This window comes from Muscardinus avellanarius (assembly GCF_963383645.1).
Source record: "Muscardinus avellanarius genome assembly, chromosome: 1".
NCBI lineage: Eukaryota > Metazoa > Chordata > Mammalia > Rodentia > Gliridae > Muscardinus > Muscardinus avellanarius.
The window spans coordinates 80464598-80492518 of NC_137786.1; the positions used below are offsets into that span (position 1 = coordinate 80464598).

The window sequence follows — 27921 nt, forward strand, 5'->3', positions numbered from 1 at the left end:
CCTTTAATCATCTGTTTCAAGAAATCTTTTTCTCCACAATCTAAGAAACCAGTGCTTTTGAAAGAACTGATTAACCTGGATACACTGAATAAAACATTTAAGATATTTCTTGACAATTTCCCTCAAAATCATTCTTTTCAGAGAGCCATTTATATAAAATTGTGTCATAGTATAATCAGTCTAGGCTTTCTTACCAAAATATGAATTTCAGCACTGGATAATACATATATCAAAGGGGATGTTCTAGTACTCATGTTTATTACACTGATGTTCAAAATTCTTCCTACATATTGTATTCGATCATTCACAAGTGTGTTTGTATAGTACGCCATTATTAATGTGATACTGAGGCTGCTTTAATTTGCCATACCACTTCTATGGTGACAAATATGGGGTAAGACAGGACATTGTGGCATAATTATTACATTTGCTTTGTTGGTTTTATTCAGGAATCGTTAACTATTGCTATCAAATATACAGCACTTGCAAATCTCCACATGGCTTGATCTTAATCTAAGATCAAGACAAGCTTTTTCTTTTTCTTCTTTTTCCTAAAATTAACCTGTTACAACTTTGCCTCAATCCTTGGCCATTTCATTTTATATCTTCATGACATCTTTCATACAAAATTTTAATTTTGAATTTATGCTGCCCTTAAGAAGAATAACGTTCTTAGAGTTGATACAAATTCTCAAGATCTTGGTCTAGGAACAAAGAAAGATGATTCCAAATGGAGCCTAGATGCTTTGGAGTTCATTGTTTTTTAATCCATGCCTTATAAGGTATCTTCTAGAAAGGTTGAATGAAAGACGCCTCGCATTAGGCACGGATGATGGAGGAGTACCAACATGAAGCGCCATCTCTTGCAGGCACCAAGCATGGCGATTCATGTGAGTTGATAATTAGCATGTCATAGTGCTCTATCGATCTCTGAACACCCAATCGATTCTGTCTAGAAAAAGAATTAAGACTCACATGATCTACCTTTCATCCTGCCAACTGATATTCATAGTTTCTCTCTTATAGTTTTATTTTTATCAGCTTCAGAAATCTATAATCCAGCTTCATTTTTCTTCAAATTAGCTTCAAATTTAGAAAAGCAGTTGGTAGGGTTTAGGTATGGTTTGAGTATATTTTGCAAAGGTTCGTGCGTTGGAAGATTGGTCCTCAGTGTGGTGCTGTAAAGGCAGTGAGACCTTTAAGAGATGGAGCTGGATTGGAGGATGGGGGATCATGGAGCGGTGCACTCAGGCAAGGATTAAAGCCGTTCTCTTGGCACGCTAAGTTTGTTTTTTTCATGAGAGAGTGGTTATAAAAAGAACAAAACTGTACCTTCCTCTTACTTGGACCTCCTGTCTGGCCATGTGGTCTTATCCTGCTGCTTATGCTGTTGCTATTGTGATGCCATCTGTCAAGAGGTAGTACAATCAGGAGGACCCTCCTCCAGAGACAGTTGCATGCATTTGGAACTTCCTGCCTCCAAAGTAGTGAGCTTTTTAAAAAGCCTCTTTTCTTCATAAATTACTCACTCTCAGGTGTTTTATTACAGTATCAGACAATAAGCTTATATAGTGATGTGCATTATTTATATGATCCCCATCATTTATATTATAATAGTGCCACCTAAACTTAACTTGAAACATAGAAAACCATTAAAAAACTACACATCAAACAAACTTCAAACCTGTAACTTTTTAAACATTATTTACACAGGAAAAAGTAAGTAAAGAAATACATTTAGTCCACTCAGTGTGCTTAGTCTTGTAATATTTTATTAAGAAATCAGGCCTTGGGGTTTAAATTTTTAGGTAATTTGCTAATTCCTTGCTTCCCTCACTTTGATTTGTCGATGCAGCCATTATCCTTAGAGTGACTTGTGATATCATGTAACAGAGACCTTTTTTACTCCATCCTGATAAATATGTAAATCTTTATATAGATATATAGATGCCTTAGCCACTGTGCCTTTAAATTCCACCTTCAATGTTAGAAACATTATTTCAAAACACCTGGCGCCAGGCGTGATGGCGTACACTTGTAATCCCAGCATTTGGGAGGCTGAGACAGGAGGATCACGGTTTGCTGCCAGCCTCAGCTACTTAGGCCCTTTGCAACTCAGTGAGACCCTGTTTCAAAAAATAAAGAATAAAAAATAGGGCTGGGGGTGTAGCTTGGAGGTAGAATGCCCCTGAGTTCCATCCCTAGTACCGCAAAACAACAACAACAACAACAACAACAACAACAACAACAACAACATCTGGCATAGCTTTTTCAAAGGGATTTCATTAAGACTAAATTTGAGAGAACATATTAAGTAACTATATTATTTTTGACAACTCTCATTTATTGACTGCCTATGATACACTAAACATTCCTTTAAGTTTCTTTTAAGTCATTTAATTTGCATAAATCTATATAACTTATTGAAATCTGAAGCATCTAATCCTAAAAGAAAACAAGGAGAAAATCAACGTAATCCTCCATGATTATTTTGAAGTTGAAAACAGGAGGAGACTAGAAAAGGAGAAAAGGTCAAAGGAAACTAAATGTTTTGCTCAAGATCATCTGGCTGCTAGTGGCAGAGGAGAAGCGCCTCCATCATTCAGTATGTTTATTCCTCTTATTCTTTCCACAAGCCAGACTATGTTTTTCTCTCTCTTTTTTTTGGAAAAAAATTTGATTTAGCTAAAGACAATTATCTAGAATAGACTTAGAATGTTTGTCAATTAGAATTAAGGAATCTGCCAAGTTTAGAAGGAAACGTGATCTATGGTGTGCACTATATTGAATGTTTATCTTAAGAATTTTAACATGTATTTTTTTCAAGTAATGGTATAGATTCAAATTGGCAGGACACAAAAACAGAGGAAAACTGTAGATTTAAAAAATTAAATGAAAGAACACATTACCTGAAGTATTCCTGGGTATCTTAAGCAGCAAAAACATTTCTTCAAACAGTTGGTGAACATTGTTTTCCAGCTTCAAAAAGGACTTTATGATCTCTGATAAGAATTTGAGTTCATCTAAGGAAAGGGAAAAGTTTCTTCCTTTTTCTGGGCATTCAGGAGTGACTGTGAAAAAAAGAAGATCAATACTATTGTACATTTTGTTTGTTTTCTCAGTAAATATTAGAACAGTCTATGCAATTTCATAAACCATTAAAACTAACAAGATGCTCCATAATTAAAGCAAGTTTGTTTATTTAGAAACACATATAAAATCTCCTAGGAGAGTCTTTTCTTCTGGGAAGCTGGAGATAAATATTTTGTTTGATGAAATATGACAATTCATTAATCAGACTGATTCTTAGAGTTATAGACAGGAAAGTGATTCATTGTTATAAAACTAGATCTTATACAATTCTATTTTTTGAATCTAGCATAACTTGAATCTAATCAGGAGGAACATCAGACTCAAACTCAGGGACATTCTGAAAAATACTGGCTCTGGACTTTTTAAAAGTATGTCACCACACACCAAGAGATATTGTGTGTATATATCAATGTATCACTTTGAATCTCACCATAATTATGTTGCATCAATACAGTTTCTAAAAACAAGTACATAGAGAAACAAAAAGACTAGGATATGTTCTAGTCTGAAAGAATCTAAGCCAGGCACAGAGTGCTTGTCAGACACAGAGATAGGAGGATCTCAGGTTCAAAGCCAGAGTACAGTAAATTAGGGAGATATTGTTTCAAAAATAAAAATTTCATAAAGAACTGGGATCCAGGTGTAGTGGCACACACCTGTAATCCCAGTATTTGGAAGGCTGAGACAGGAGAATCACAGGTCCACAGCTAGCCTCACCAATTCAGCAAGACCCTGAGCAACTTCATGTGATCTTGTTTAAAAAAAAAAAAATAGGGCTGGAAGAGGGGCTCAGAAATAGAACTCTCCTGGGTTCAATATTCACTATCAAAAAAGAGGGGAAGGCTGGGGGCATAGACGTGCAGCTCAATGATATACTCTCCCTTGAAGTCAATCCCTACCAACACAAACATAAATAGATTTTAAAAGATGTGACAATTGAAATGAATGCATGATAAACATTTTATTTTGCTATAAGTGCATTATTGGAGTAATTTGGTGAAATCTGAGCAAATCTATAATAATTTAGCAATATTATTATTATTATGGGGGGTACTGAGGATGGAACCCAGGGGTATTTTATCTCCAAACTACAACCCCAGCCCTATTTTTTTATTCTTCATTTTAAAACAGGGTCTCACTAAGTTGCAAAGGGCCTCACTACATAGATGAGGCTGCCCATGAAGTATGAGCCTCCTGTCTCAGCCTCCCAAATGCTGGGATTACAAGTGTGCACCACCATACCCGGCTCTAGCAATATTATTTTATGACTGATTATTTCCTGATTTAAATAATTGTACTATGGTTATGAAAAAAGTGTTCTTGTTTTTAGGATTGAAGTACATGAAGATAAACATCTGCAACTCACTCTCAGTTTAGAAAAAAAATTTGAGATGAAAGAGATAAGAAGCAAAGGTAGAATCCTGGCAAAATATTAAGATAAGATTATGGGACTCTGAATACGATAGAGAATCCGGAATTCTTTGTATTATTTTGACAGTTTCTTTGTAAGTCTGAAATTTAAAACAAAAACTTTTTAAAAAGGCAAGATGAAAGATTTAACTTTTTAAAACATGTTACATGTTATTTCTTTTTCTTCTTCTTTTTTTTTTTTTTTTTTTCCTGGTGGGACTGGGGACGGAACCCAGGAGCATTCTACCTCTGAGCTATACCTCCAGCCCTGTTATTTTATTCTTTATTTTGAAACAAGGTCTCACTAAATTCAGAAGACCTCACTAAGTAGCTGAGGCTGGCCACGAACTGTGATCCTCCTGTCTCATCCTCCCAAATGCTGAGATTATAAGCGTGTGCCACCACGGCTTATATCATTTCTATATCATTAAAAAGAAGCAAATTAAGCCAGGCGTGATGGTTTACTCAAGTCATCTCAGCATTTGGGAGGCTGACAGGAAAATCACAGGTTGAAGGACAGTGTGAAATAACTTAGCATAATTGTGCGAGACCTTATTTCAAAATAAAAAGTAAAACAGAGCTGGGAATGTACTTCAGAGGCAGAATCCCCCTTGGTGCAATCCCTAGTACCACATACACAAAAACACTTAGCAGGGGGATATGGACTGCATAAATAATGAAATCATGTTTTAAAATAACTCTTGTCGACTTCCGGGAACATGGCGACCGAGAAAAGCGGAGCTTAAGAGCCCCGCTAACAACCAATCTCCATTACCACAAAATCAGCGCCTTTCATAGCCAGAAAACACCATCACCAGAGAAACAAAAAACCACCAGGCTCCAGAGAGAAAGCGGACTGAGAACAGAGCTCAGAGCCACAGAGGAGATACACGCGCCCGAGGATGCGGCAGCAGCGCCATACTGCCGGCGGCAGCAGCGAACTCACCAGACGGCTACAGCAAGGCAAGGTGAGCCGCTGCGGAACAGCCAGGCGGAATCTTTTGGCGCAGAGAGCATTTAAAGCTACCAGTGGCTGAGCTCAGCACACGCTGCAGGGACTCAAAGTGGAACTCAAAACCAGAGAAGAAAAAAATACGCCAGCCTCACGGCCAAGGACGTGGCAGTGGCGCCATATTGCCACCGGCGGCAGCAGCAGTGAATTCACCAAGTCCAGTACAGCTACATCTGCGTACTCAAGAACAGTGAGTCAAATTGCGGGCCCCAGAGGAGAAATCTCAGTACTGTACTCCCTGGGACTTGACCCAGTGGGGGAGGAGCGGTGGCAGAGATATCACACCATAGGAGAACATGCATCCTTGGACCCCCCATAGTTTAAAGCAGCCTCTATCGACTCCCTGGGTCGGAGACTCTGTGATACAACCCAGTAAAGGAGTAGTGGGGTCTGAGATACTACAGACTCGAGATCCAGAGCACCTTAAGTGAAGTCATAGTGACCCAAGGGAAGAACCCAGAGAAGGCACAAACTTCCAAAATCATGGGAAAGAGGAATAACAATGGAGCAATGAATGCCCACAACACCACAACATCAGAACCCGATAAAACAGAAAATCAGAGATTTCTAGAAGATCAAATCAGGAAAATAACTATAGAAATAATAGAGGTGCTTCGAAAAGAACTCAGAGAGAGCCAAAAAGAGATAAAGGATGCAATTAATGAAGTAAAGACCTCAATTCAAAGCACAAACAACCGATTAGACCACATGGAGAACAGAATCTCGCTCTTAGAAGATGAGCAATCCAAAAATAAACGCATAGTTTCTAATCTAGAAAAAAAATCCAACAGCAGGAATCTGACATTGAAGAAATTTGGGCCCATTTTAAGAGAGCTAACCTAAGAATAATTGGATTAGAGGAGGGAAAAGAAAGTGAAACCAAAGGGATCAACAATCTCTTCAAGGAAGTAATAGCAGAAAATTTTCCAAACATAGAGCAAGAGGTTGATACACAGGTCCAGGAAACTTATAGAACTCCCTTTAGACAGGATCAGAGAAGAGGATCCCCACGCCACATAATTGTCAAAATGACCACTGTGGAAGCCAAGCAGAGAATCTTAAAGGCAACAAAAACAAAGGGCCAAGTGACATTCAGAGGCAAACCAATTAGAATCACTCCAGACTTCCCAAACCAAGTCATGAGAGCCAGAAGGGCTTGGAGTAACATATTCCCAACTCTGAAAGAAAACAACTTTCGGCCAAAAATTTCCTACCCAGCAAAACTTTCTATCAAATTAGATGGAGAAATAAGAAGCTTCCATGACAAACAGAAACTGAAGGAATTTATGTCTTCAAAACCAGCACTAGAGAAAATACTCAAAGAGATTAACTACAAAGAAGAAATAGGTAACACACACCAGAACTAGAGAAACAAGATTTTCCATCCAACAGACAACTAAGATTGGTTATCTGTGGAGATTCATTATTTATGTTAGTCTTTTACCTATCTCTAAAGGGTATTGTTTGCCTTTATTGTTGTTAATTTCTAGGATTTCTAGTTGGAATATTAATATACCTTCAGATATAGCATTTGGAAATATTTTATCCAATTCTATTAGTAACTTAACTCTGTTTACATTGTCTTTGGATATACAATTTTTTTTATTTTTTAGGGAGTTTGTATATTCTTCTGTTGCCTGTGCCATTGAAATCATATCCAAGAAATCACTGCCAATTTCAATGTAGTGAGGTTTTATGACCCAGATTTTCTTCTAAAAGTTTATAGTCTTAAGATTTATATTTAGGTCTTTTATCTATTTTGAGTTAATACTTGTATGTGGGATTAGGTAAGGGTCCAATTTTATTCTTTTCCATGTAATTATTATTTTTCAACAATATTTAGTTAAAAGATTATTATTTCCACCACCAAATGTTCGTGGAAACCTTGTCAAAAATAACTTGACAATATAGGGAAGAATTTAGCTCTAGGCTTGTATTTAACTCCAATGGTTTATATATCTGCCTTTAGAACAGTACTACACTGTTTCAATTATTGTAGCTTTATATGGTTTGAAATTAGAAAATATATATCTTCTAGCTTTGTTCTTTTTCAAGATCGTTTTGGGTATCTAGAATCCATATTCCATATTAGGATAGATTTTTTTCTGAAAAATAAATATATAAATATATGATAGTTTCACCTAAAAAATAGAAAAAAATATCCTCTGGTAAGAAAGAAAGCAAAAAGAAATATTGAAATGTTATCTTTAAGTCATCAAAAGCTTGGTATCAGACAAATGAAACTGTTATGTGAGATTATCATTTTTAATTTTGGATAAATTGCTATAATACTAGATGTCAACCACTAAGCCAAGCATGGGAAGGAGGGATGGGGATGGGGAGAGAATGGGGTGGGGATCGGGTGGGGGCTGACTGGGTGATGTGTGCATGTATGTCTACAAAAGTTTGTATCCCACTATGATGTATGAATACAGTGCACCAATAAAATAAAATAAAATAAATAATAATAAAATAACTTGTCTATAATTATGGTATCTTTTACTCTCATAAGAACAATAAGGAGTAAACAAAAAATGATTTTTTTCTTCTTAGAACTATGTTACTAGTCAACTCACACAACCATTTCATTATGACATAAAACACCTGAGACTTATTACATAATCTCCAACTTCAATTTGTTGCTTTCATTTTAGGTTGACCAAATGTTTTAAAGGATTTAAAGAATATTTCCTCTATTAATGCCCCTTCTTAAAAGGAGCATCTTATAGATTAGTTATAAGTTGGAAATTTTATGAACTCCTATAAAGTAAGCATAAAATGCCCTTGGAGACGTTTGGTGAGGGCACTGGGAACTGAACCTAGGAGTCTTCTACCTCTGAGATATATCCCTAGCCCTTTTCTGAAAATTTTGAAATAGTGTTTCACTAAGTTGCTGAGAGTCTTGCTAAATTGCTGAGGCTGGCTTCAAACCTGTGATCCTCCTGTCTCAGCTTCCCACATACTAGGATTTCCGGTGTGTGCAGTCATACCTACCTGGAGAGAAAATATTAAGAATGATACTCAGAAATCATTTAGGGATTTGATGATTCCATGTGAAAAAAGATGACTTTCATCACGTAGATTTTTAAAAAATAGAAGTATTTTATAAGTAACTTACTCCACTTCAGTGATACTTTAAAAGGTTGGCATCAAACTCATATCCATGTAACACAGTCCAAAAACAACATGATATCCTTGTAGGTAGTATGAGAAAAATACCTACCAACTTCAACTATAGAATTTTGCCTGGTTCTTAAGGAGTAAAAAATGCTTTAAAAAATCTACAAATATCTACAAAATCTCTATTTCAACTGTGTATTAGCCTTAGTGTCACACCCAGTACAACCTATCTCTACATAGCCCTTCCAGTCTTCTGTATACCTACATTCTACATACCTACCAGTCTTCTATAAGAATGCCAAGTACCAAAGAATTTGCCAGAAAAACCATGCTTCAATAAAGAAAAAGAGGATGCACATATCCTATATATTCTATTTAGTCACCCCATTTGGCCTGTTTCCTTTTTTAAAAATCATTGCTCATGGAGATAAGAAACTAGTTTAACTTTTTTTTTGTTTTTTTTTTTTTTTTGGTTTTTTTTTTTTTTTGGTGGTACTGGGGTTTCCTGGAAAGCCTTCTACCTGCAGGATACACTCCCAGACCTATTTTCTTATACTTTTTTATTTGGAAAGAGGGTCTCTTAAGCCAGCGTGTCTGGCTTCAAACCTGCGCGATCCTCCTGTTTCCGCCTCCCAAGTGCAGAGATTACAAGCGTGTGCCACCATGCCCAGCTAGTTTAACCTTTTAAAATCTTAAAGTTCCTTTTGAATTTAACTTTTTTTTTAAACTGGGGGTTGAATCCAGGGACATTCTACCTCTGACCTATACCCTCAACTCTATTTTATTTTTTATTTTGAAGCAGGGTTTGGCTAAGTTGCTGAGGGTCTCACAAAATTTTTTAGGCCAGTCTCAAACCTGTAATCTTACTTTTTCAGCTTCCCAAGTACTGGAATTACAGGTATGTGCCTGTATTTAACATATATTTAAATTTTAACACATTTTTAAAACAAATTTTAAAGATTTTAACAATCCTTCCTAATTCTTTATTGTGAAAGGCCATTCAATAATCTGACTAAAAATTAAACAAATTTAGGCAAGCTTTATTTGGTTCGACTTTACATTGGAAGTACTGTACATGATCACAGAGTAGGCAAAAGAGCATCCCAAAGAAAATCTTTAACAGTCAGAACATCATAATCTAAGTGAAATTTGTTTAAAATTACTTGGGGACTGAGGATTCTGTATGAAAAGATATTACCTCATTCAGGAAAACCATGTATTTCAGGCATATGACAATATTGAAAAGGCAAATTCATTTTAATTAAATCAATCTTTATAAAGTTCTCTCTTATAATATGAGAGAACAGAATAATATGTATGACCTAAATATAATCATTTTGTCCCAAAGAAGCAATTATTATGGTGGAGGCCCATTAATTAGTAGTCCTTATTTCCTATCACTATTAGCTCAGTGTTCTCCCGAGGGGTACTGTTATGGTTCTTAATTTATGGAGAAAATACTTCTGTGATAAATTCATTTTGTGAAAGACCAATTAAAGCAAAATTAAACACAAAGGATAGAATTGCATTTCCCAAACTTACTTGTCTTATTTTCCCCATCGTATCTCATAGGACTAGTGACCCAATCATCCCACCTTAGTCCATGATTTCTATCAGCTAAAGTATATCTATTTTTCTGTCCCTGAGACTCTTTACTGCTAACCGAATTAGGAAAGAATTTCTCCCAGTAGAAATGCCCTTTATATTTTCCTTCATTACATTATTCTCTTTCACTTTTTTTCAATGTTATTTCTGTTGACTCCTCTCTCCCAAGACACCCCTCCAAAAAACTTCATCTGGATACAATCAACCCAGGAGCCTCTCTTCCCATTTAAGCCAACCTAGACTTTATTTGTTCATCCAATAAACCATTTATTTACTTAATTATGTAGAACACTATGGAACTATCTTGCTTTCATGAAGACTTGGATATACATGTGTATATATATATATATATGCTTTTATATATATGCATGTATATATGCATGTATATATATGTATATATATGCATGCATATATGCATGTATATATGTGTATATATGCATGTATATGTATGTATAGTATATATGTATGTATATATGTATATGTATATATGCATGTGTATATATTTATGTATATATATACATGTATATATGCATGTATATATATGCATGTATATATATGCTTGCAACTATGTTTGGCCTGCCACCAAGGCCAGTCACTGCTTAAAATATCTGAAATAATATATCACTTTGTTATGTGATGAGCTCTGATTCTCAGGAGATAAAAATCTTATCAGAATCTCAATAATATTATAAAGAAAAAATTAAATTTCAATTTTAGGGCACTACTGTATTTAATTTACCATCAGTTAGCAATGACTAAGCCCATGTAAGTAATTACTACATAATTAAAGTTTTTCTACTACATATATGTTGGTACTAAAGACTGAACCCAGGGGCATTCTACTACTACTCTGAGCTACACCCCCAGCCCATTTTTATCTTTAAACAGGGCCTTGCTAAGTTGCCTTCAATCTTTCATCCTCCTGTCATAACCTCCCAAGTACTGGGATGGCAGGTATGTACCACCACTCCCTGTTCTATTATATATTTTTAATAACAATTTTCTAACATGCAACATCAAGTAGGTTTGGGAAATTCTACATACTAAATGCTCCTTCGGATGATTCACAATGCAAATTAGCATAGTAAATTTCTATTTACTTCTAAAATGAAGTAAAAATTCAAAACACTTAACATTAGCCTGGCATGGTGACAGTAATCCCAGTACTTAGGAGGCTGATTAGATAATTAGATAGACAGAAGGATCACTGGTTTGAGGCCAGCCTCAGAAACTTAGCAAGACCCTCAATAACTTTTTTCTTTCATCTCCCTCCCCCGCTCCCTCCCCCTCTCCTTTCTTTCTTTCTTTCTTTCTTTCTTTCTTTCTTTCTTTCTTTCTTTCTTCTTCCTTTTTACAGTACTGGGGATGGAACCCAGTTACATTCTACCTCTGAGTTACAACCCTAGCCCGATTTTTTTTATTCTTTTTTTATTTTTTTGAAACAGGGTCTCACTGAATTGCAAAGGGTCTTGCTAAATAGCTAAGGTTATCTGCAAACCGCGATCCTCTGGTCTTCACCTTTCTTTCCTTCTTTCCTTCTTTCCTTTCTTTCTCCCTCCCTCTTCTTTCTTTCTTTCTTTCTTTCTTTCTTTCTTTCTTTCTTTCTTTCTTTCTTCTTTCTCTCTTTCTTCATTCCTGTATGTGTATTCAGTCTGAGGATTTAGTCCAGCTGTGCTCTATCACTGAACTACACCTCCATATCTTTTTTTTTAAAAAACAGTATCTCACTAATAGCCCAGTCTGTCTTCAAACTTGTGATCTTCCTGTCTCAGCCACCCAAGTACTGGGATTACAGACATGTGTGATCATATTTGGATTTTTAAACCTTTTTGACCAAAAATGTGTTTACTAACACATCTATTCACATCTGAAATTTCTTTCTTTTTTTTTTTCTGTTTGGGGCTGCTGCTGTTGACTACAATGCAGCTTGAGTGTGTGTATCTGCTTCGTAGATTTCCCTTCCCAGTTGGGCTTTTCCATGTGGGTTCTTTGTGTGTGTGTGTGTGTGTGTGTGTGTGTGTGTGTGTGTGTGTGTGTGTGTGTGGTACTGGGGATGATGGAACCCAGCACCATTCATTCTATCTACGAGTTACATCCCCAGTCCTATTTTTTATTCTTCTTTCTTTCTTTCTTTCTTTCTTTCTTTCTTTCTTTCTTTTTTCTTTCTTTCTTTCTTTCTTTCTTTCTTTCTTTTTTCTTTCTTTCTTTCTTTCTTTCTTTCTTTCTTTCTTTCTTTCTTTCTTTCTTTCTTTCTTTCTTTCTTTCTTTCTTTTCTCTTGCGGGTCTGGGAATGGAACCCGGGGGCATTCAACATCCGAGCTACACCCCCTGCCCTATTTTTTAATCTTTATTTTGAAACCGGGTCTCACTGAGTTGCAGAGGGCCTCACTAAGTGGCTGAGGCTGTCCTCAAACCATGATCCTCTTGTCTCAGGATTACAAGTATGCGCCACCATGTCCAGCTCCATGTGGGTTCTTACTGCTTCTTATAGAGCTGATTTTACCAGTGCTTTCTTCCACTTGCAAACTGCTGCTCCTAATATTATTGTGGTATTTTTGCAGACCCTATGGAGAATTTCTGAGTCTCTTAAATCCTCCTAGACTCTCTTGAAAAATCTCTGTGTAGTCGTCGTTTGAAGTCCATGAATGTCAGGATGGCCCAGGATTTTCTCTATTACTAAACATGCAAGTCATGTCCAGATCTAATCTCTGCTCCATGAGTCCCATAAATGCTCCTTTCAAGCAAGTGCCCCAAGTGAGTTGTTTGTGTTCTAAAGTTTGAGATTACTGCCTGAGTGGTTTAGAAGCTCTAGTTAAAAAACTCTTATGGTTAGGGCCAGGTGTGGTGGCGCACGCTTGTAATCCCACTTAGCAAGACCCTTTGCAACTCAGTGAGACCCTGTTTCAAAAAATAAAAAGGCTAAAAAATAGAACTGGGGGTGTAGCTTGGAGATGCAATGCTCCTGGGTTCCATCCCCAATGCAAAAACAAAAACAAAAACAAAAACAACATGTGGTTGAAAAATCATTCTCTAAACATCAGAAAACCTGGATTTTGATCTCAGAAAGCTGACTAAAAAGATGCCATTCTGTAAAACAGCAATGACTTATTTTCTTCTTCCTTTTTTGTTTTGTTTGCGGTGCTAGGAATTGAACCACTTGGCATACTTGGCAAGTTCTCTGTCACTGAGCTATATCTCACCCTTTATTTTATTTTGAGACAAAGCCTCTCTAAATTGCCTAGGTTGGTCTTGAACTTGGGATCCTTCTACCTCAGCCTCCCAAGAAGCTGGAATTACAGGCATGTGCCATCGTGTTTGGCAAAAAAAAAAAAAAAAAAAAAAAGACTTTAACCAAATAAAACTCCATTTTTTTCCATGGCCAAAAAACTTGACTTTTTTATTTCTGAAAGAAATATGGAATATCTGTATAAAATGTTAAAGAACATATTCTACAAATCTGTCCTGGGCAAAAGAAGAATTGCTGTTAGAAAAAAACCTAGTTGAGGTTCTTCAGAAACATACATCACAAAGGTGAAATGATTTTCATGAGGCCAGAGACTATGTTCATTTTATTCACTTTTAAGATACCAGAATCCAGTATAAACTCTTACATAAAAAGTAGGCATTCAAAAAAGAAAATAGAAAACTAGTTTAAAAAAATGAAATTTCATGGGTTTTTGAAATAGCTAGGTTTGGCCCAAAATGCATAAAAATTTTATACCTACTCCTAAAATTTATTCCTCAAAAGAATAAATATTTATAGATTTAAGTTTGTAAATAAAGAAAATTTACTATATTCTGTAAACAGTCTGTATAGTATTCTGTTTGACAAAATAGATTTGAAGATTACTTCTAAAACAGAAAATATATGCAAAAGGATATAAAAACAATGATGGGCTAGGCATTTGATAGAACATATTCATGCATTTTACTCTAAAATATGATTTTTGTGTTTAAAAAATAAAATTATACTTTAGGGGAAAAATCACCCTGAAAAAAGTGCATAAATATTCTCATAACTTTTTTCTTCTTTAGTACTGGGAATTGAATCCAGAGGCATTCTACTTCTGAGCTTCAGCTCCAGCTGTTTTTATTTTGTAATTTTGAAACAGGATTTTGCTAAGTTGCGAGGTTCTCGCTAAGTTGTTAAGGCTGGTTTCGAGCCTGAACTCCTCCTGTCTCAGTCTTTCAAGTACTGGGATTGCAGGCATGTGTCATTGTGCCCACATATATTCTTATAACTATTAAAAAATTATTACAGTTTCTCTTTCTCCATGAATATAATTATATAAATATATACATGTATCTATAAGTTATATATACATACATACATATATATATGTGTATATATATAGATAGATAGATATATTACTTAAAAAGAATAAAGAATAAAGTGGCTGGGTATAATGGCTCATACTTGTAATCCCAGCTACTCAGAAGGCTGAGGAAGAAGGATTAAAAGTTTGAGCCTAGCTTGTATAACTTTGTGAGACCTTGTCTCAAAGTAAAATGTATAAAGAACTGAGGATGTAGCTCAGTGGAAGATTGCCCCTAGGTTCAATACCTAACACCACAAAAAAGAAAGGAAAAAAAAAAGAGGTGCTTTTTACCTAGAGACTAATGGATAAAATATTAGCCCTAGTCTCATCTAGTAAAATTTAGGCCACTGAAAATAAATCCAGAGAAATATTAGGGCTCCTCACATTTGATCAGCAACAAAGCAGCATTTGGAATAAGTATCAAAGTCCAGCTAAATCAGACAGACCCTAAGAATACAGGCAGTGGCTAAGAGCAGACATATTATTTTCCAAAACCATTAGCAACAGAATTCTTGTTAATAATAGCATTAAGATGCTGGAGAAAATGAGAAGCTACAAAATCAGATAATCGGAAGCTGGTGGATCAGTATAATAGGATAAAAGGGGCACATTTCGGTTTCGCCAAGAAAAATGAACATTAGCCACCCCGTTATTGACTGTAAATGGATCCATTTTCAGTGAGGAGGTATTCTCAGTGCCACCAGACAAGTGATGCAAAAAGAGGTGACACGCACACGCTACTGAAAGTCTTATTATCGCAGGTGAAATTCATGACACAATCCAAATGGGGTATATTTGTTCCAGTAAAGAAAACTTTGCAACAGTATTATAATATGAAGTCAGCAGGGACCCATAAGAACAAATAATAAGCAGTTCTTTCCCCAGTACCCAGATCACTTCCTGAGAGCTAGTGGGACCTGGAGCTCCTAAGTGGACACCAGAGGCCTCCATCAAAGTCTGGTTGCAGGGAGCCACAGTAGAGGAGGGAAAGCAGGCCAACACTGCAGGCCTCAATTGTAGAGAAGCTTCTTGGACATTAAGTGCAATAAATAGCGGGAAAGTCAAAGCACCTATGGGCAATGGTTTTGCAACAGGTAATAAGAAGAATTTGAAGCTGTCACAACTCCCCCCTCCTTCATTTTCTCTAGTACTGTTTTTGTATCTTTTACTTTTGCAAATTTATATAACTGGGGAGTAAAATATAAGACAAGGGCTATTTTTAAACACTTCAGTTTTCAGAATTTACTATTCTCATCTCTTCAAAGCAGGCTTCCATAGGTACCACTCCAAACAGGGTAAAACAAACAGAGGAAGTGAATGAGTAAATACATAAGTCATCTTTATTTTTTTGGTACTGGGGATTGAACCCAGAGGCATTCCACCTCCGAGCTACACCCCCAACCCTACTTTAGTTTTTATTTTGAAACAGGGTCTTGCTAGGTTGATGACATTCTCACTACTTGTTGACGTTGTCCTTAGACATGCAATCCTCCTGTCTCAGCCTCCCGAGTCTGAGATTATAGGCGCGTGCCACCATTGAGTACATAATTTAAAAAACACAGTGACTATTTGCGAGGCTGCGTGAAAATGTATCCTGACATCTGCTGACTATGTGGAAGTTTAGATGCTCCCAAGGTAAGTGTTGGGAACTCCTTTTCTAATAGAGAGAAAGAAGAGTAAAAAACAGTGTTGGGGAAGCTGAGCATACTAACATCAAGGTTAATAAATCTGAACTGGATTTCAAGAATCAGTTATCTCTGAGAAGCTGGAAGTTGGACTCCTCCTTCCCTTTTTGTCCTTCTCAGCTTCTGATTCGTCTCCAACACCAAGTTTTATTATATAATGCAATGCCACTTATACTGCTACTATTTATACTGCACAAGAGCTAGTATATGAAGTGCCTAGGACAGGAACTCTACCCGCCAGACAGCTTGGGTTAATTCCCACCAGATACTGCTCTACACTAGCTGTGTGACTTTGAACAAGGTACTTAGTCTGTTTATGCCTCAAGAGTGCACCCAATTCACGGAATTGACACATTAGAATAAATTGTAGGAAGTGCAATCAATACACATGTTAGAGACTCTTGCCCTCTTCCCTGAGAAGTCTGCCCTCAGACCACGGCCAAGGTAGGCTCCGTTCTCCACGCTCCTTCCTGTGTGCCCCACACTTTCATTTTAGTGTCAAGTAGGCCACATTATCATTGTTTGGCCCAGAATGGTGGCACATGGCTATGATCCCCATGACTTGGGAGGCTGAGGCAGGAGGATCACAAGTTGCATGGAGACCAGCCTGGGCAACTTAGAGAAACCCTGTTTCAAAATTAAAACCAAACCAAACAATGAAAAGGACTGTAGATGTATCTCAGTTGTAGAGTGCAATTGGTTTCAACCCCTAGTACCAAAAAAAATTTTTTTTAAATTGTTAGTTTTAGTTTGGGAGTCATCCCCTGAAAATGTTAACTCTTTTATGGTCAGAGCTCCCCCCCCCCGCCATTATTATTTCATTTCCCTTATCATCAAAGCGCCCACATGAATTATTTCAAAACAATACATGTTTGTGACTCTCAGAGACAAAAGCAATTGCTATAAAATTACTTTACTTGTTTTTCTTTCCCGCCATAAATATGCCCCTTAATAAAATACTTTTAATATTTTATTTATAATATTTTCATATAAATAAAATTATCTGATAAAATATTTATTCATACAATGACTTATGATAATATACTGATTTCATATTAATTACTATATGTCAATTTTATATTAATTGCTGTATGCCAATTTCAACAGAAAACTTTTGGAGGAGAAATAAACATAAACACTATAGGAACTTTTTCAGGTATTAATTGTCATTTAATGAACACCACGCTGAGTATATATGTATGTATGTATGTATATATATATATATACACACATACATACATATATGTGTGTATATATATATATGTGTATATATGTATATATATGTATATATGTATATATATATATATACACACATATATATAGTATATATGTAGAACCGGGCGTGGTGGCGCACACTTGTAATCCCCACGCTTGGGAGGGGAGACAGGAGGATCGCACTGGTTCGGAGCCAGCCTTGCTGGCTTAAGAGACCCTGTTTCCACATAAAAAGTAAAAAAAAAAAAAAATAGGTCTGGGAGTGTAGCCCGGAGGTAGAAGGGCTTCCAGGAACCCCAGTACCACCAAAAAAAAAAAAAAATTGTATATATGTGTATATATATTCCAGCTCTCCGGTTAACATTCATTAATTTGGATGACAGCCCCATTCCAAGACCTTCCATTGAATTTCTGCTGTGTCAATCCTTTGAAACACTGGTTTTGTTTGTGTTTATGTTGTGTTATCATCTTTTTAAGAACCTAATACAAGCTATGCGTTTTGTTTGTGAAACAATGCTTTGCATATAATTCTAAGGAAGTACACAGGGTTCTATTTATTGTTTGGTTAAAGCACTCTTTCTTGATCTGTCTAAACAAAGATTTAGACAGATCTACAAGTTTCTACTTCCTTTTGCAAAAAGAAATCCAGTCTAGCTTCAACCCCATAAACTCATCATCTCTCTTCCCGTGTCATAAATTTAAATGTCTAAAAACATTTACATAGACAATTATCTTAGCCTACTTACAACCTAGGCTCTGAGTAAGCTGATGGAAGTATACTGAGGAATAACTAATGGCCTCACCCTTTCAGGAACTTAATATACAACTTAGGACAAAGTGTCAAATGATTTCACAGTGGCATGTGACCCCTGAAATGCTTAGAAGAGATCTAATTGCTAGTATATGCTATATTTCCTTCCTTCCTTCCTTCCTTCCTTCCTTCCTTCCTTCCTTCTTTTTTTGTTTTTCTGGTCTGGGGACTGAACCCAGAGGCATTCTACCTCTAAGCTACACCCCCAGTTCTATTTTACTTTTTGTTTTTTAAATTTTTTTTTATTCTTGCATTATAGTCATATATCATAATGGGATAAAAGACTTGTGGAAACATACATGCACACATCATCCAATTAGCCCATACCCCATACCCGATCCCCATCCCATACCCTCCCCATCCCTCCTTCCCATGCTTGGCTTAGTGATTGACTTTGATATGTTTATTTAAGTACATCATGTGCTTTAGAGAGTTGGAATTATGGTCTTGCTGAGTTGCTGAGGCTGGCCTCGAACCTGTCTCAGTCTCCCAAGTACTGAGGTTACAGGTGTGAGCCACCACACCTGGCTACATCTGCATTTTCTTCTATACCTTCTTTCTCTTACTATTTTCGACCACAGTAGTTAACACTAAATTTTGCACTCACTGACAGAACTGGTAATCATGATCTCAAGGAAGGCAGATGCAGGAACAGAGATAACCGCTGAGTTGAGTTTGGAATAAACACTCCCATCCCGCCCCCAACCCCCAGGTGACAGGGAGGTTTGCTGTTCGCTTTGGAGAGGCCATGAAGCAAATATCCCTTTGCTTCATATACAAAGAGACACTTAAAAGGATAAAAGGGTGGAGATAGTTACCTGAAGCTATTCTTCTAAGTCAGTGAGGAAAACTGAAAAGAAACTGCTTCTATTATTACACTCTCATGGTTCCCAGACCAACACTGGCTCCACTGGATGTTACCTAAACTTCGTGTTAAGTGATAAAAGTCTCCCCACAGTCCATTCCATCTCCTCTGGCAAAAGATGTCCGTATTACATTAGCAAAAGATCTGACCTCTTGATCATTTGCCAAGGACATAATACTCTTGTCCCTCTCTGGTCTATCTTTTCTATTTTATTTTATTTTTTTGACAAGGAACATGAGAGAGAATATCTGACTCCTGACGTAACCAGTGTTAGTTGAAGATGCTAATCAAAGAGTGGGTTACACCTGAATCCAGCCAAATTTGAGAATGGTATCCAGGGCAAATTTCTAAATATTTTTGCAGCTAACTTTTTTTTGTTGTTGTTGTTTTGTTTTATGCTGGAATTACTCCCAGTTGTAAATACTGAGATATGCTGACTCTTTCAGAGAACATCTTAATAAAAAAGACATCTCTGGTGTAATGAAATGGGTTTTAAATTTTAAGTACTGTATGCTAATGCTACATTATTAATGAAATATCTCCCTAATATGGCTTTCTCACTCTCAATTTTTGCTGGAGTTCAGTTAATTATATTTCTTATCATATGTGTTCATTTCTCTTATCATGACTAAAAATTAACCTATAGAAAAAACTTAAACTAAGCCAGCAATTCATTTTTACTATAGCTTCAGGTTGTATCTGAGAATCGATATTTCACTTTTTAGAGGAATATGGCATGACAGAGAAGTTACATTATCAGCCCTTAATATAACATGTTAAAGTTAATTTAAAAAATTTAGCACAGGAATAAAAATAATGCCATAATCAAAAAGATGGATTTAAGTTACGGTACCTGCTGAGTGTGCTTTAATATATTTTCTAATTGAATCATAACCTTTCAAAGGAGACTGAACATTTTTCTTCTTTTATTATAAAAATAAGTAAAAGCTTCTCTTCACACTTTTTAAAACCAAGTACAAAATTATAATGCCTATGAATGTATGTTAAAATAACTATGGAAAAAGGCAGCCATAGTGATAATAGCAATCTTTTGTACCCACCTGGAAAGTTGTCCTCAAGAGCTTATTATTCTATCAGAGTAGGGCACAGGGCTTAGAGGTAGAGAAGACATTTCCCAGGTGGGACGGCACTTTGTCTAGTAAATTTTATAGTTACTCTTTCCTTTTTAGCGGCTTTCCTCAACCAAGAAAAAGTTACGCAGCCATAAAGGTAAAGTCATATTTCCTTCAAACTTCAAATACGACTTTGAGTACCTTGGAGGCAGATACTGTCTTTTATGATGTCTTCCTCAAAAGGCCTACAATTCTCAAAAAGCACCCGCATGTGGGCTTTGCTTGCTAATTCAACAAAGATTTGCCTTGTGCCTGCAATGCACTTTCAGGGCACCATGCGCCCTTGTGATGAGACAGAGGTATAGCTGAGACCCGAGAGCAGAGTGGGGTGAATAACAAGGGCCATGCCCCACACCAGTAACCTTGTGTTCCCATGGTCATCCCTGTCTTGTATGAGTAAATTATCTCTCCATCTATTCTAGTTCAGGCAGGAAGAAAGACATTGTGTTCAATACATAAGAAAAACTCAACCGGGTATGGTGGTGCATGCTTGTAATCCCAGTACCTGGGAGGCTGAAACAGGAGGATCTCAGTTCACAGCCAGCCTCAGCTACTTAGTGAGACCCTCTGCAACTCAATGAGACCTTGTTTTAAAATAAAGAATACAAAATCGGGCTAGGGGTGTAGCTTGGAGGTAGAATGCCCCTGGGTTCAATCTACTGCAAAAAGAAAAAAGAAAGAAAGAAAAAACCAATGCCAAGAGAGGCCCATAGACAAGAAGCTAACTGAATGAAATACCAGTAGTTGCTTTCATCATATGCTGATATGATTAGTACTAGGCCTATTGTTTTGTTATGTTTGTTTCATGAGAACACTTTTCTTTTTTTTATAGTACCGGGGATGGAACCCAGGGGCATCGTACCTCCGAGCTACACCCCCAGCCCTAGCTTTTACTCTTTTTATTTTTGAAACAGGGTATCATTGAGTTACGAAGGGCCTTGCCAAGTAGCTCAGGCTGTCCACGAAATGCAATCCTCTGGTCTTCGCCTCCCGAATGCTAGGATTACAAGTGTGCACCACCACGCCCAGTGAGAACATTTTTTTAAATTGAAAAATAGTAAATAGAATATGCATGAAAAATTAGGCAACTTTGTATTTCTTTTTTTCTAGTATACAATCATAGATTTACTTGGGTTTTATATTGCAATAAAACATAAAGCTTTGTTCAATAAACTTAAGTTGCATTTTGGATCCAGGATTTTCAGTGAAGAAGAAAGGAAGACAAGAGTAGAAGGAAAGGGAGGAAGATGCACAGACAGAGAGACCTGAGGAGCAACAGTTCTCCTAAATAGAGGCCAGCACATTAAAGCTCACAGGACAAATCTGACTCACAGTCTATTTTAGTATGGTCTGTGGGACAAGCAGTTTTTTCTCTTTGTAAATGGATAGCAGAACAACCAAAAGAAGAGGACTATTTCTTGACATGTACAAATTGTATGATATTCCCATTTCAGGGTCTACAAAGTTTCACCGAAACGCAGCCATATTGATTGTTTACCTATTATCTGTGGCTACTTTGCTCTACAGTGGCAGACAGAGTGGAGTAGTGAAATAGAAATGTGATGGCCTGCAAAGCCTTAAATATTTACTAGCAAAGGAAGAATGCAGATGGAACTGTCACAGATGAGTTAAAGCACAAAGGAAGAAAGTATGGCTAAAAGGGGGAGGGGTGAAGTTATGAAATAGAAAGATGAGTCATAATTAGCACTTTCTGCATATATTCTATGGTAAGAACTATGTACATATGTTATTTCTAATTTTCACTAAAACAAAAATGCTAATGCTCAGAGAAAGTAATTTACTAGCTAGCAATGACACCAGATTCTAACTGAAGAGCAAAATTTGGTAGGGCAGTAGCTGATTATAGTTGAAAACTCTGAGATCCATTTTGGAATAATGCAAACAACTTTTGGACATCTTTTCCATTGAATACCAAGAGCTGTAAATAACAATAATAATAATAATAATAATAATAATAATAATAGGAAATAATGATGTAATGCTTCCTATGTGTCAAGTGCTGTTAGAAGCATTTTTCCCACACACTTATGCTAATTCTCCAAGCTCTATAAGGAAAACAGTAATATTAGCAGTTGCCTCTAAGGAACAAATGGTTAAATAACTTGTGCAAAGTCACAAAGCTCATAAGCCACAGTTAGAACTTGAAGGAAAGCAATCTGGCCCAACAATCCATGCTTTCAACAAATATACTGCAGGGGCGTCAAACATTCAAATGCACCAGAATCATCTGAGAGCTTGTTAACACATGGATTGTTGGGCCCATCCCCAGAGTTTTGGATTCAGTGGGTCTGGGGTAGGGCCTGAGAGTTTACATTTCTAACTTGCTGCTGCTGAGTTGAAAACCCATGGCTCTGAGAGCCACTGTCCTGTTCTTCTCTATTAATTCTTGGTCTCTCCATCTAGCTGTCCTAGTCTTAATTTTTATGACTTTATCCCAGTATAAATGCTTATTAAAATTTACATTTGCATTTCTGGGGGGAAAATGTTTTTCTAGGTGGTTCCCTTATATCCTTTCTCCTATTCAGGTAAGTGTGCACTTCTATGGACAAATTCTATTTCTTAAAGACTTCTCTCAAGTACACATTTAATTTAAGCATAACAGATTGGCTTTTAAGATAAGAGTGGTCTGTTCCTAAGATAGACATCACATCATCCATTCAATTTTCCATTTATTTGACACTTTTTTCTTTTTGCGGTACTGGAAATGGAACCCAGGGGCATTCTACCTCTGAGCAACACCACAGCCCTATCTTTTTTTTTTTACTTTGAAACAGTGTCTCACTAAGTTGTAAAAGGCCTCATGAAGTAGATGAGGCTGTCCAGGAACCATGATCCTCCTGTCTCAGCCTCCCAAATGCCAGAATTACAAGGATTCAACACCACGCCTGGCTTATTTGACACCTTAGTTCTGTGCAATGTTCCCTTTTCTCTTCTAATAACAAGCTTATCTCCTGGCCAATCAGAAGTCTTCCCTGAGACTTTCTGGAGAGAGGTACCAAAAAGCTGTTAGGATCTGAGCAGAAAGTTGGCAAGAATCACATACCTCAATGAGTGATCTGGTGTAAGAACCACATACATATGGAGAAATACCACATACATAGGAAGAAATCAAGACAAGAGAAGATGAAATGCAGTTAAGAAGCTAAGTTTCTATTGTTTAGGTCTGTAGAAAGTCTGTCTAAAAGTTTAATTGTTTAGCTTTTTCTTCTATTATGTGAACTATCATAATCTTTTTTTTTTTTTCTGGTGGTACTGGGGTTCCTGGAAGCCCTTCTATCTCTGGGCTCCACTCCCAGACCTAGATTTTTATATTTTTATTTGGAAACAGGGTCTTTTAAGCCAGCGAGGCTAGCTTCAAACCTGCGCGATCCTCTGGTCTCCACCTCCCAAGCGCAGGGATTACAAGCGTGCGCCACCATGCCCGGCAACCATAATCTTTTAATAAATGCCCTTTTTGTTTTTATGAAGGAATCAGAAATGAGGAAGAACAAAGATGTAGCTTGTAGGTGTAGAGTCTTGGCTAAAGAATAGCTCCTATGGGCCCATCACAGTTTGTTTTCCTGCCTCCTACAAGCCACAGTGGCTGCTGCTGACACCAGGTCAAGTGAAGGAAGCCCTTTCTCTCTGCCTCTGCTGCAGCAAGGTCTACTTGTGGGCAAATATTTATGAATTTTTTCTAGCTTGTTCTTCTTTACATTAAAATCTCCTTTCCCCAAATTCTTAATGTCTTATACAAACCACTTGGTAAACTATTTAATATGGTCTCATGTGCTTTTCTCCCTATATTGTTTTGCGGGTTCATCATTTTTATCCCCTAGATCTCAAGGCACTTGTAGACACCACACAAAATGTACCTTTAAAATGATTTTGAACTTTGGAAAAAAGTTCCCTGGGGGAAGTAGTTTTCTCAAATGAAAAAGTATTAGCTGCTCCAGGGTTAGCTGGGGGTGGGTGTCAGAGAGTGTTACTGAGCCACAGAATATGGAATCAAATGGAACACAGCCTGAAGTGATAAGACCTGAGAAAGAAGGTGCTGCAGGTTTCCTTTGTCTTGTGTCTTCCCAGTAAACCCTCTATTCCGAGTAGTTTGGACTTCTATCTCAGAGCTAACTCTCTCACTACAGAAAAGCACCAGAAAGCCAGTGCTGTTGTATCCTCCTGCTGTCTGTTGCCTCTCCAGATCCTGCCCACTCTACAACCAAAATGGTTTCAATTCATCTTGATTCTCTTGGACTGAAGTCAGAAAGGACCCTTGCCTGGTGTGATCACTTTTTTCCCAGAATTCTTCAAATGCTGGACTACACAAATCCCAGCAGTCTTTTGTATAATCATATTTTATTTCTTAAGCTAGATGGGAGGCAAGAGTTTTATTTATTTATATTTTTTGGAATCACCATAAATCTTAGCACAATATTTTTTAAATAGTAGAGGCTCAATTAATATGTTGATTACTTGGCTAACAATATAGATTGTTATAACTCCAGAGCCTGATTTAAAAAATGGTTCAGTAGAAAAAAAATTAATTGAACCTCTGGAATGTGTTAGGCAGTGGATTGGGTGCTAGAGAAGCAAATATGTGCCCTTGAGGTGCTCAGAGTCCATATGGGGAGAGAGACCCCTAATTAGATATTTTAATAGAATTTGCTGAGGGCTGTGACTCAAAGAAAGCCTCCTAGAAGAAATGATACCTGAGTTAAAGGGTCAGTGGGTGGCAGGGCATTTGGGAGGTGGAGACAGGAGGATAGCAGTTCGCGGACACCTCAGCTCCTTAGTGAGGTCCCTTGCAACTCAGTGAGATCCTGTTTCAAAACTAAAGAATAAAAAATTAGGGCTGGGGGTAGCTCAGAGGTAGAATGTCCCTGGGAATTATGAAGAAATTAAGAAAGAGAGTAAGAGGAGGAGGTAAGTACAGATCTCACCATCAGCTGGGCTTCTTATTCATGTTTTATACTAGTAGAGAGACAGGAGATGAGGTTGAAGCAGGCAGGCACCGGGTCAAGGGAGGCCCGCTTTCTGACACTGAGTAGGCTGGGCTTTGTGATGTCAAGGATGAAGAGCCACTGGAGAGCTTTGAACAGAGACAAGTATCCCTGGCTGATGTCTTAGAGGAAAGCAAGAACAAGCATGGGGAATCCAATAAAATCAAAAGAAAACTATTTTAACATCCCAGCTGAGAGATGATAAGACATAAAGTAGGATCTGATGGTAGGAATGAAGGTGAGTAGAGAGATTTGTAAATATTCAGATAGTGTGGCAAAATTGAGAATCTTAGTGATTTTTTGATGGTGCAGAGCAGGGCAGGACAGAAAGAGAGTCATGCTGAATGGTTATTAGTGGTAACAACTCAGATTGGGGAAAAGAAGCAGGGGTCAGGGGGCAGTGAGAGTTCTGGGGTTCCCCTGTTGTGTTTGAAGTGCTTGTGAGACATGCAAATGAGCAGGCTTTTAGCTCTACAAGAATGAGGCGCCATGGGGAAAATGAGTGCTGAGCTAGATCTGGAAGCTACTGTCAGAATCATGAGGACAAGCAATGGAGATGTTTGGATACATTCATTTTACCTTAGTCTTATTTAATCCCTTATGTTTATTTCCAAATTAAACAATACATCACTTCCAGAAAGTATATAAGGTCCTCCCTCTCCTCTGTCTGTCTGTCTGTCCTGCCTACTTGCTTGCTTTCCTTTTCTGGTACTGGGAATTGAACCTAGGGTCATTTTACCACTGAACTACATTTCCCGTCCTTTTTATTTTTATTATGAAACAAGGTCTCTCTATGTTACTGCATGCTGGCCTCATACCTGTCGATTCCCGTCTCAATCTCTCAAATAGCGGGACTACAGGTGTGTGCCACCACACCCAGTTATATGAAGTACTTTAAAGGTAAAATATCTTTGCCATTGTGCAATTGAATTAAAAAATAGAAAATAGCCCCTTATCATAGATTTGTGTTTGGAAATACCACATTAATATATAGTATACTAATATTAATATATGACCATGTCAATACTATATTTGTACCCATGTGTGTATATATATATATGTATATGTTTTGAATAAAGATAATGACAAAACACTTTGTGCCAGAAACTCTGCATAATATCTGTATTAACACTAAGATACTACAAGAAAAGATTTGTTATCATATCCCTCTTCTAGATTATATGAGGGAGACTCACAGAAGAAAAACAATCTATCCAAGGTCTCATAGTTGCTAGGCAAAAGTGGAATGCAAAGCAAGGTCTGTCTGACTCCAGTGCTCCTAGGAACCACAGGACATTGAGCACTAGGTGCGCCTCCATCACTGCCATCCTTTGCTGAGGCCTCCTTTTGCAGCAACATAAGGATAGCTGGCAAGACAGCAATAGCCTTGATGATCCAGAAGGAGGCAGGCGAGCATAGGGATTTCAAAACTTATTTTAAAAATCATAACTAACGTCAATGTCTAAATGAATACATGCATTAATTTAGATACTCATGTTTCTGAATATTTGTAGTCAAAACTCAGTAAGTATACTTGTTTTGGAGAGCAATTTGAATTATCTCTCTCTCTCTTCCTCTGTGTGTTGTGTGTGTGTGTGTGTGTGTGTGTGTGTGTGTGTGTGTGTGCTCAAATTTAACCTAAAAACCTAAATACTCAATTTATATAAATTAAATTTCTCTCTGGCCCAGAAATATCACTTCTAGGACGGAGCCTCTTTAAAACGCAGGAGGTACATAAACAAATGTATCAAAGTAAATCACCAAAGAAGTGTGGGATGGAGGGAGGGGGAGGGAACGGGATGAGGGCTGGAGGAGGGCTAATTGTATGATGTGTGCTTGTATATCCTCTCAAGTCTTGTACTCCAATGTGATTGATATATGACTACAATGCACCAATTTAAAAAAATAAATTAATAAAAAAAGATATTGAAAAATAAATAAATAAATATTTTCAAATTAATTTAAGAAAAAAGAAATGTTATCTCTAAGTGATCAAAAGCATGATATCAGACAAATGAAACTGTTATGTGAGATTATCATTGTTAATTTTTGATAAATTGCTATAATATTAGATGTCAATTGCTAAGCCAAGCATGGGAAGGAGAGATGGGGAGGGAATGGGATGGGAATTGGGTAGGGGCTAACTGGGCGATGTATGTATGTGTGCATGTATGTCTACAGAAGTTTTTTTTAATCCCATTATGATGTATTAATACAGTGCACCAATAAAAATATTTAAAAAAAAAAAGAAATATCACTTCTAGGAATAAAACTTTCATAAGATACATAAATATGCAAAGGAAAGAAACTGGAAAATTTCTACTCTCTATAAATGGAGTTGGTTAATTCAATGATTAAATAATGATATAATCATATAATATATAACTTGTAGCCTATACAAAGAATAATGCAGACCATTCTATATGTATTGATAACAAAAGAGGTCCACAATGCTGCAAGTTATAAAAAAAAACTACAGAGGAATTAGTAGGATGTGCATGCATACATCTGCAATGGTGCATACTAAACTTAACAGAAATTACTTTAAGGTGCTAGGGTTAAGGGTGATATGCTAGAATTAAGGGTAAGGGTAAAAGAGACCTAACACTTTATACATTTTTGAATATATAAACATATAATACATAAAACCATG

General features: G+C 37.0%; 1 protein-coding gene across 3 annotated transcripts in view; it reads right to left on the reverse strand.

Moving 5' to 3' along the window:
* KIAA0825 overlaps window positions 1-27921 on the reverse strand; it is a gene marked incomplete at both ends in the record, with an annotated part of 378820 nt that overhangs the window by 316405 nt on the left and 34494 nt on the right. For all 3 annotated transcript variants that reach the window (XM_080697642.1, XM_080697640.1, XM_080697641.1), the window contains one exon: window positions 2910-3071. In XM_080697642.1, coding sequence (XP_080553768.1) covers window positions 2910-3071 — 162 coding nt within the window. The remainder of the gene's footprint in view (window positions 1-2909; window positions 3072-27921) is intronic.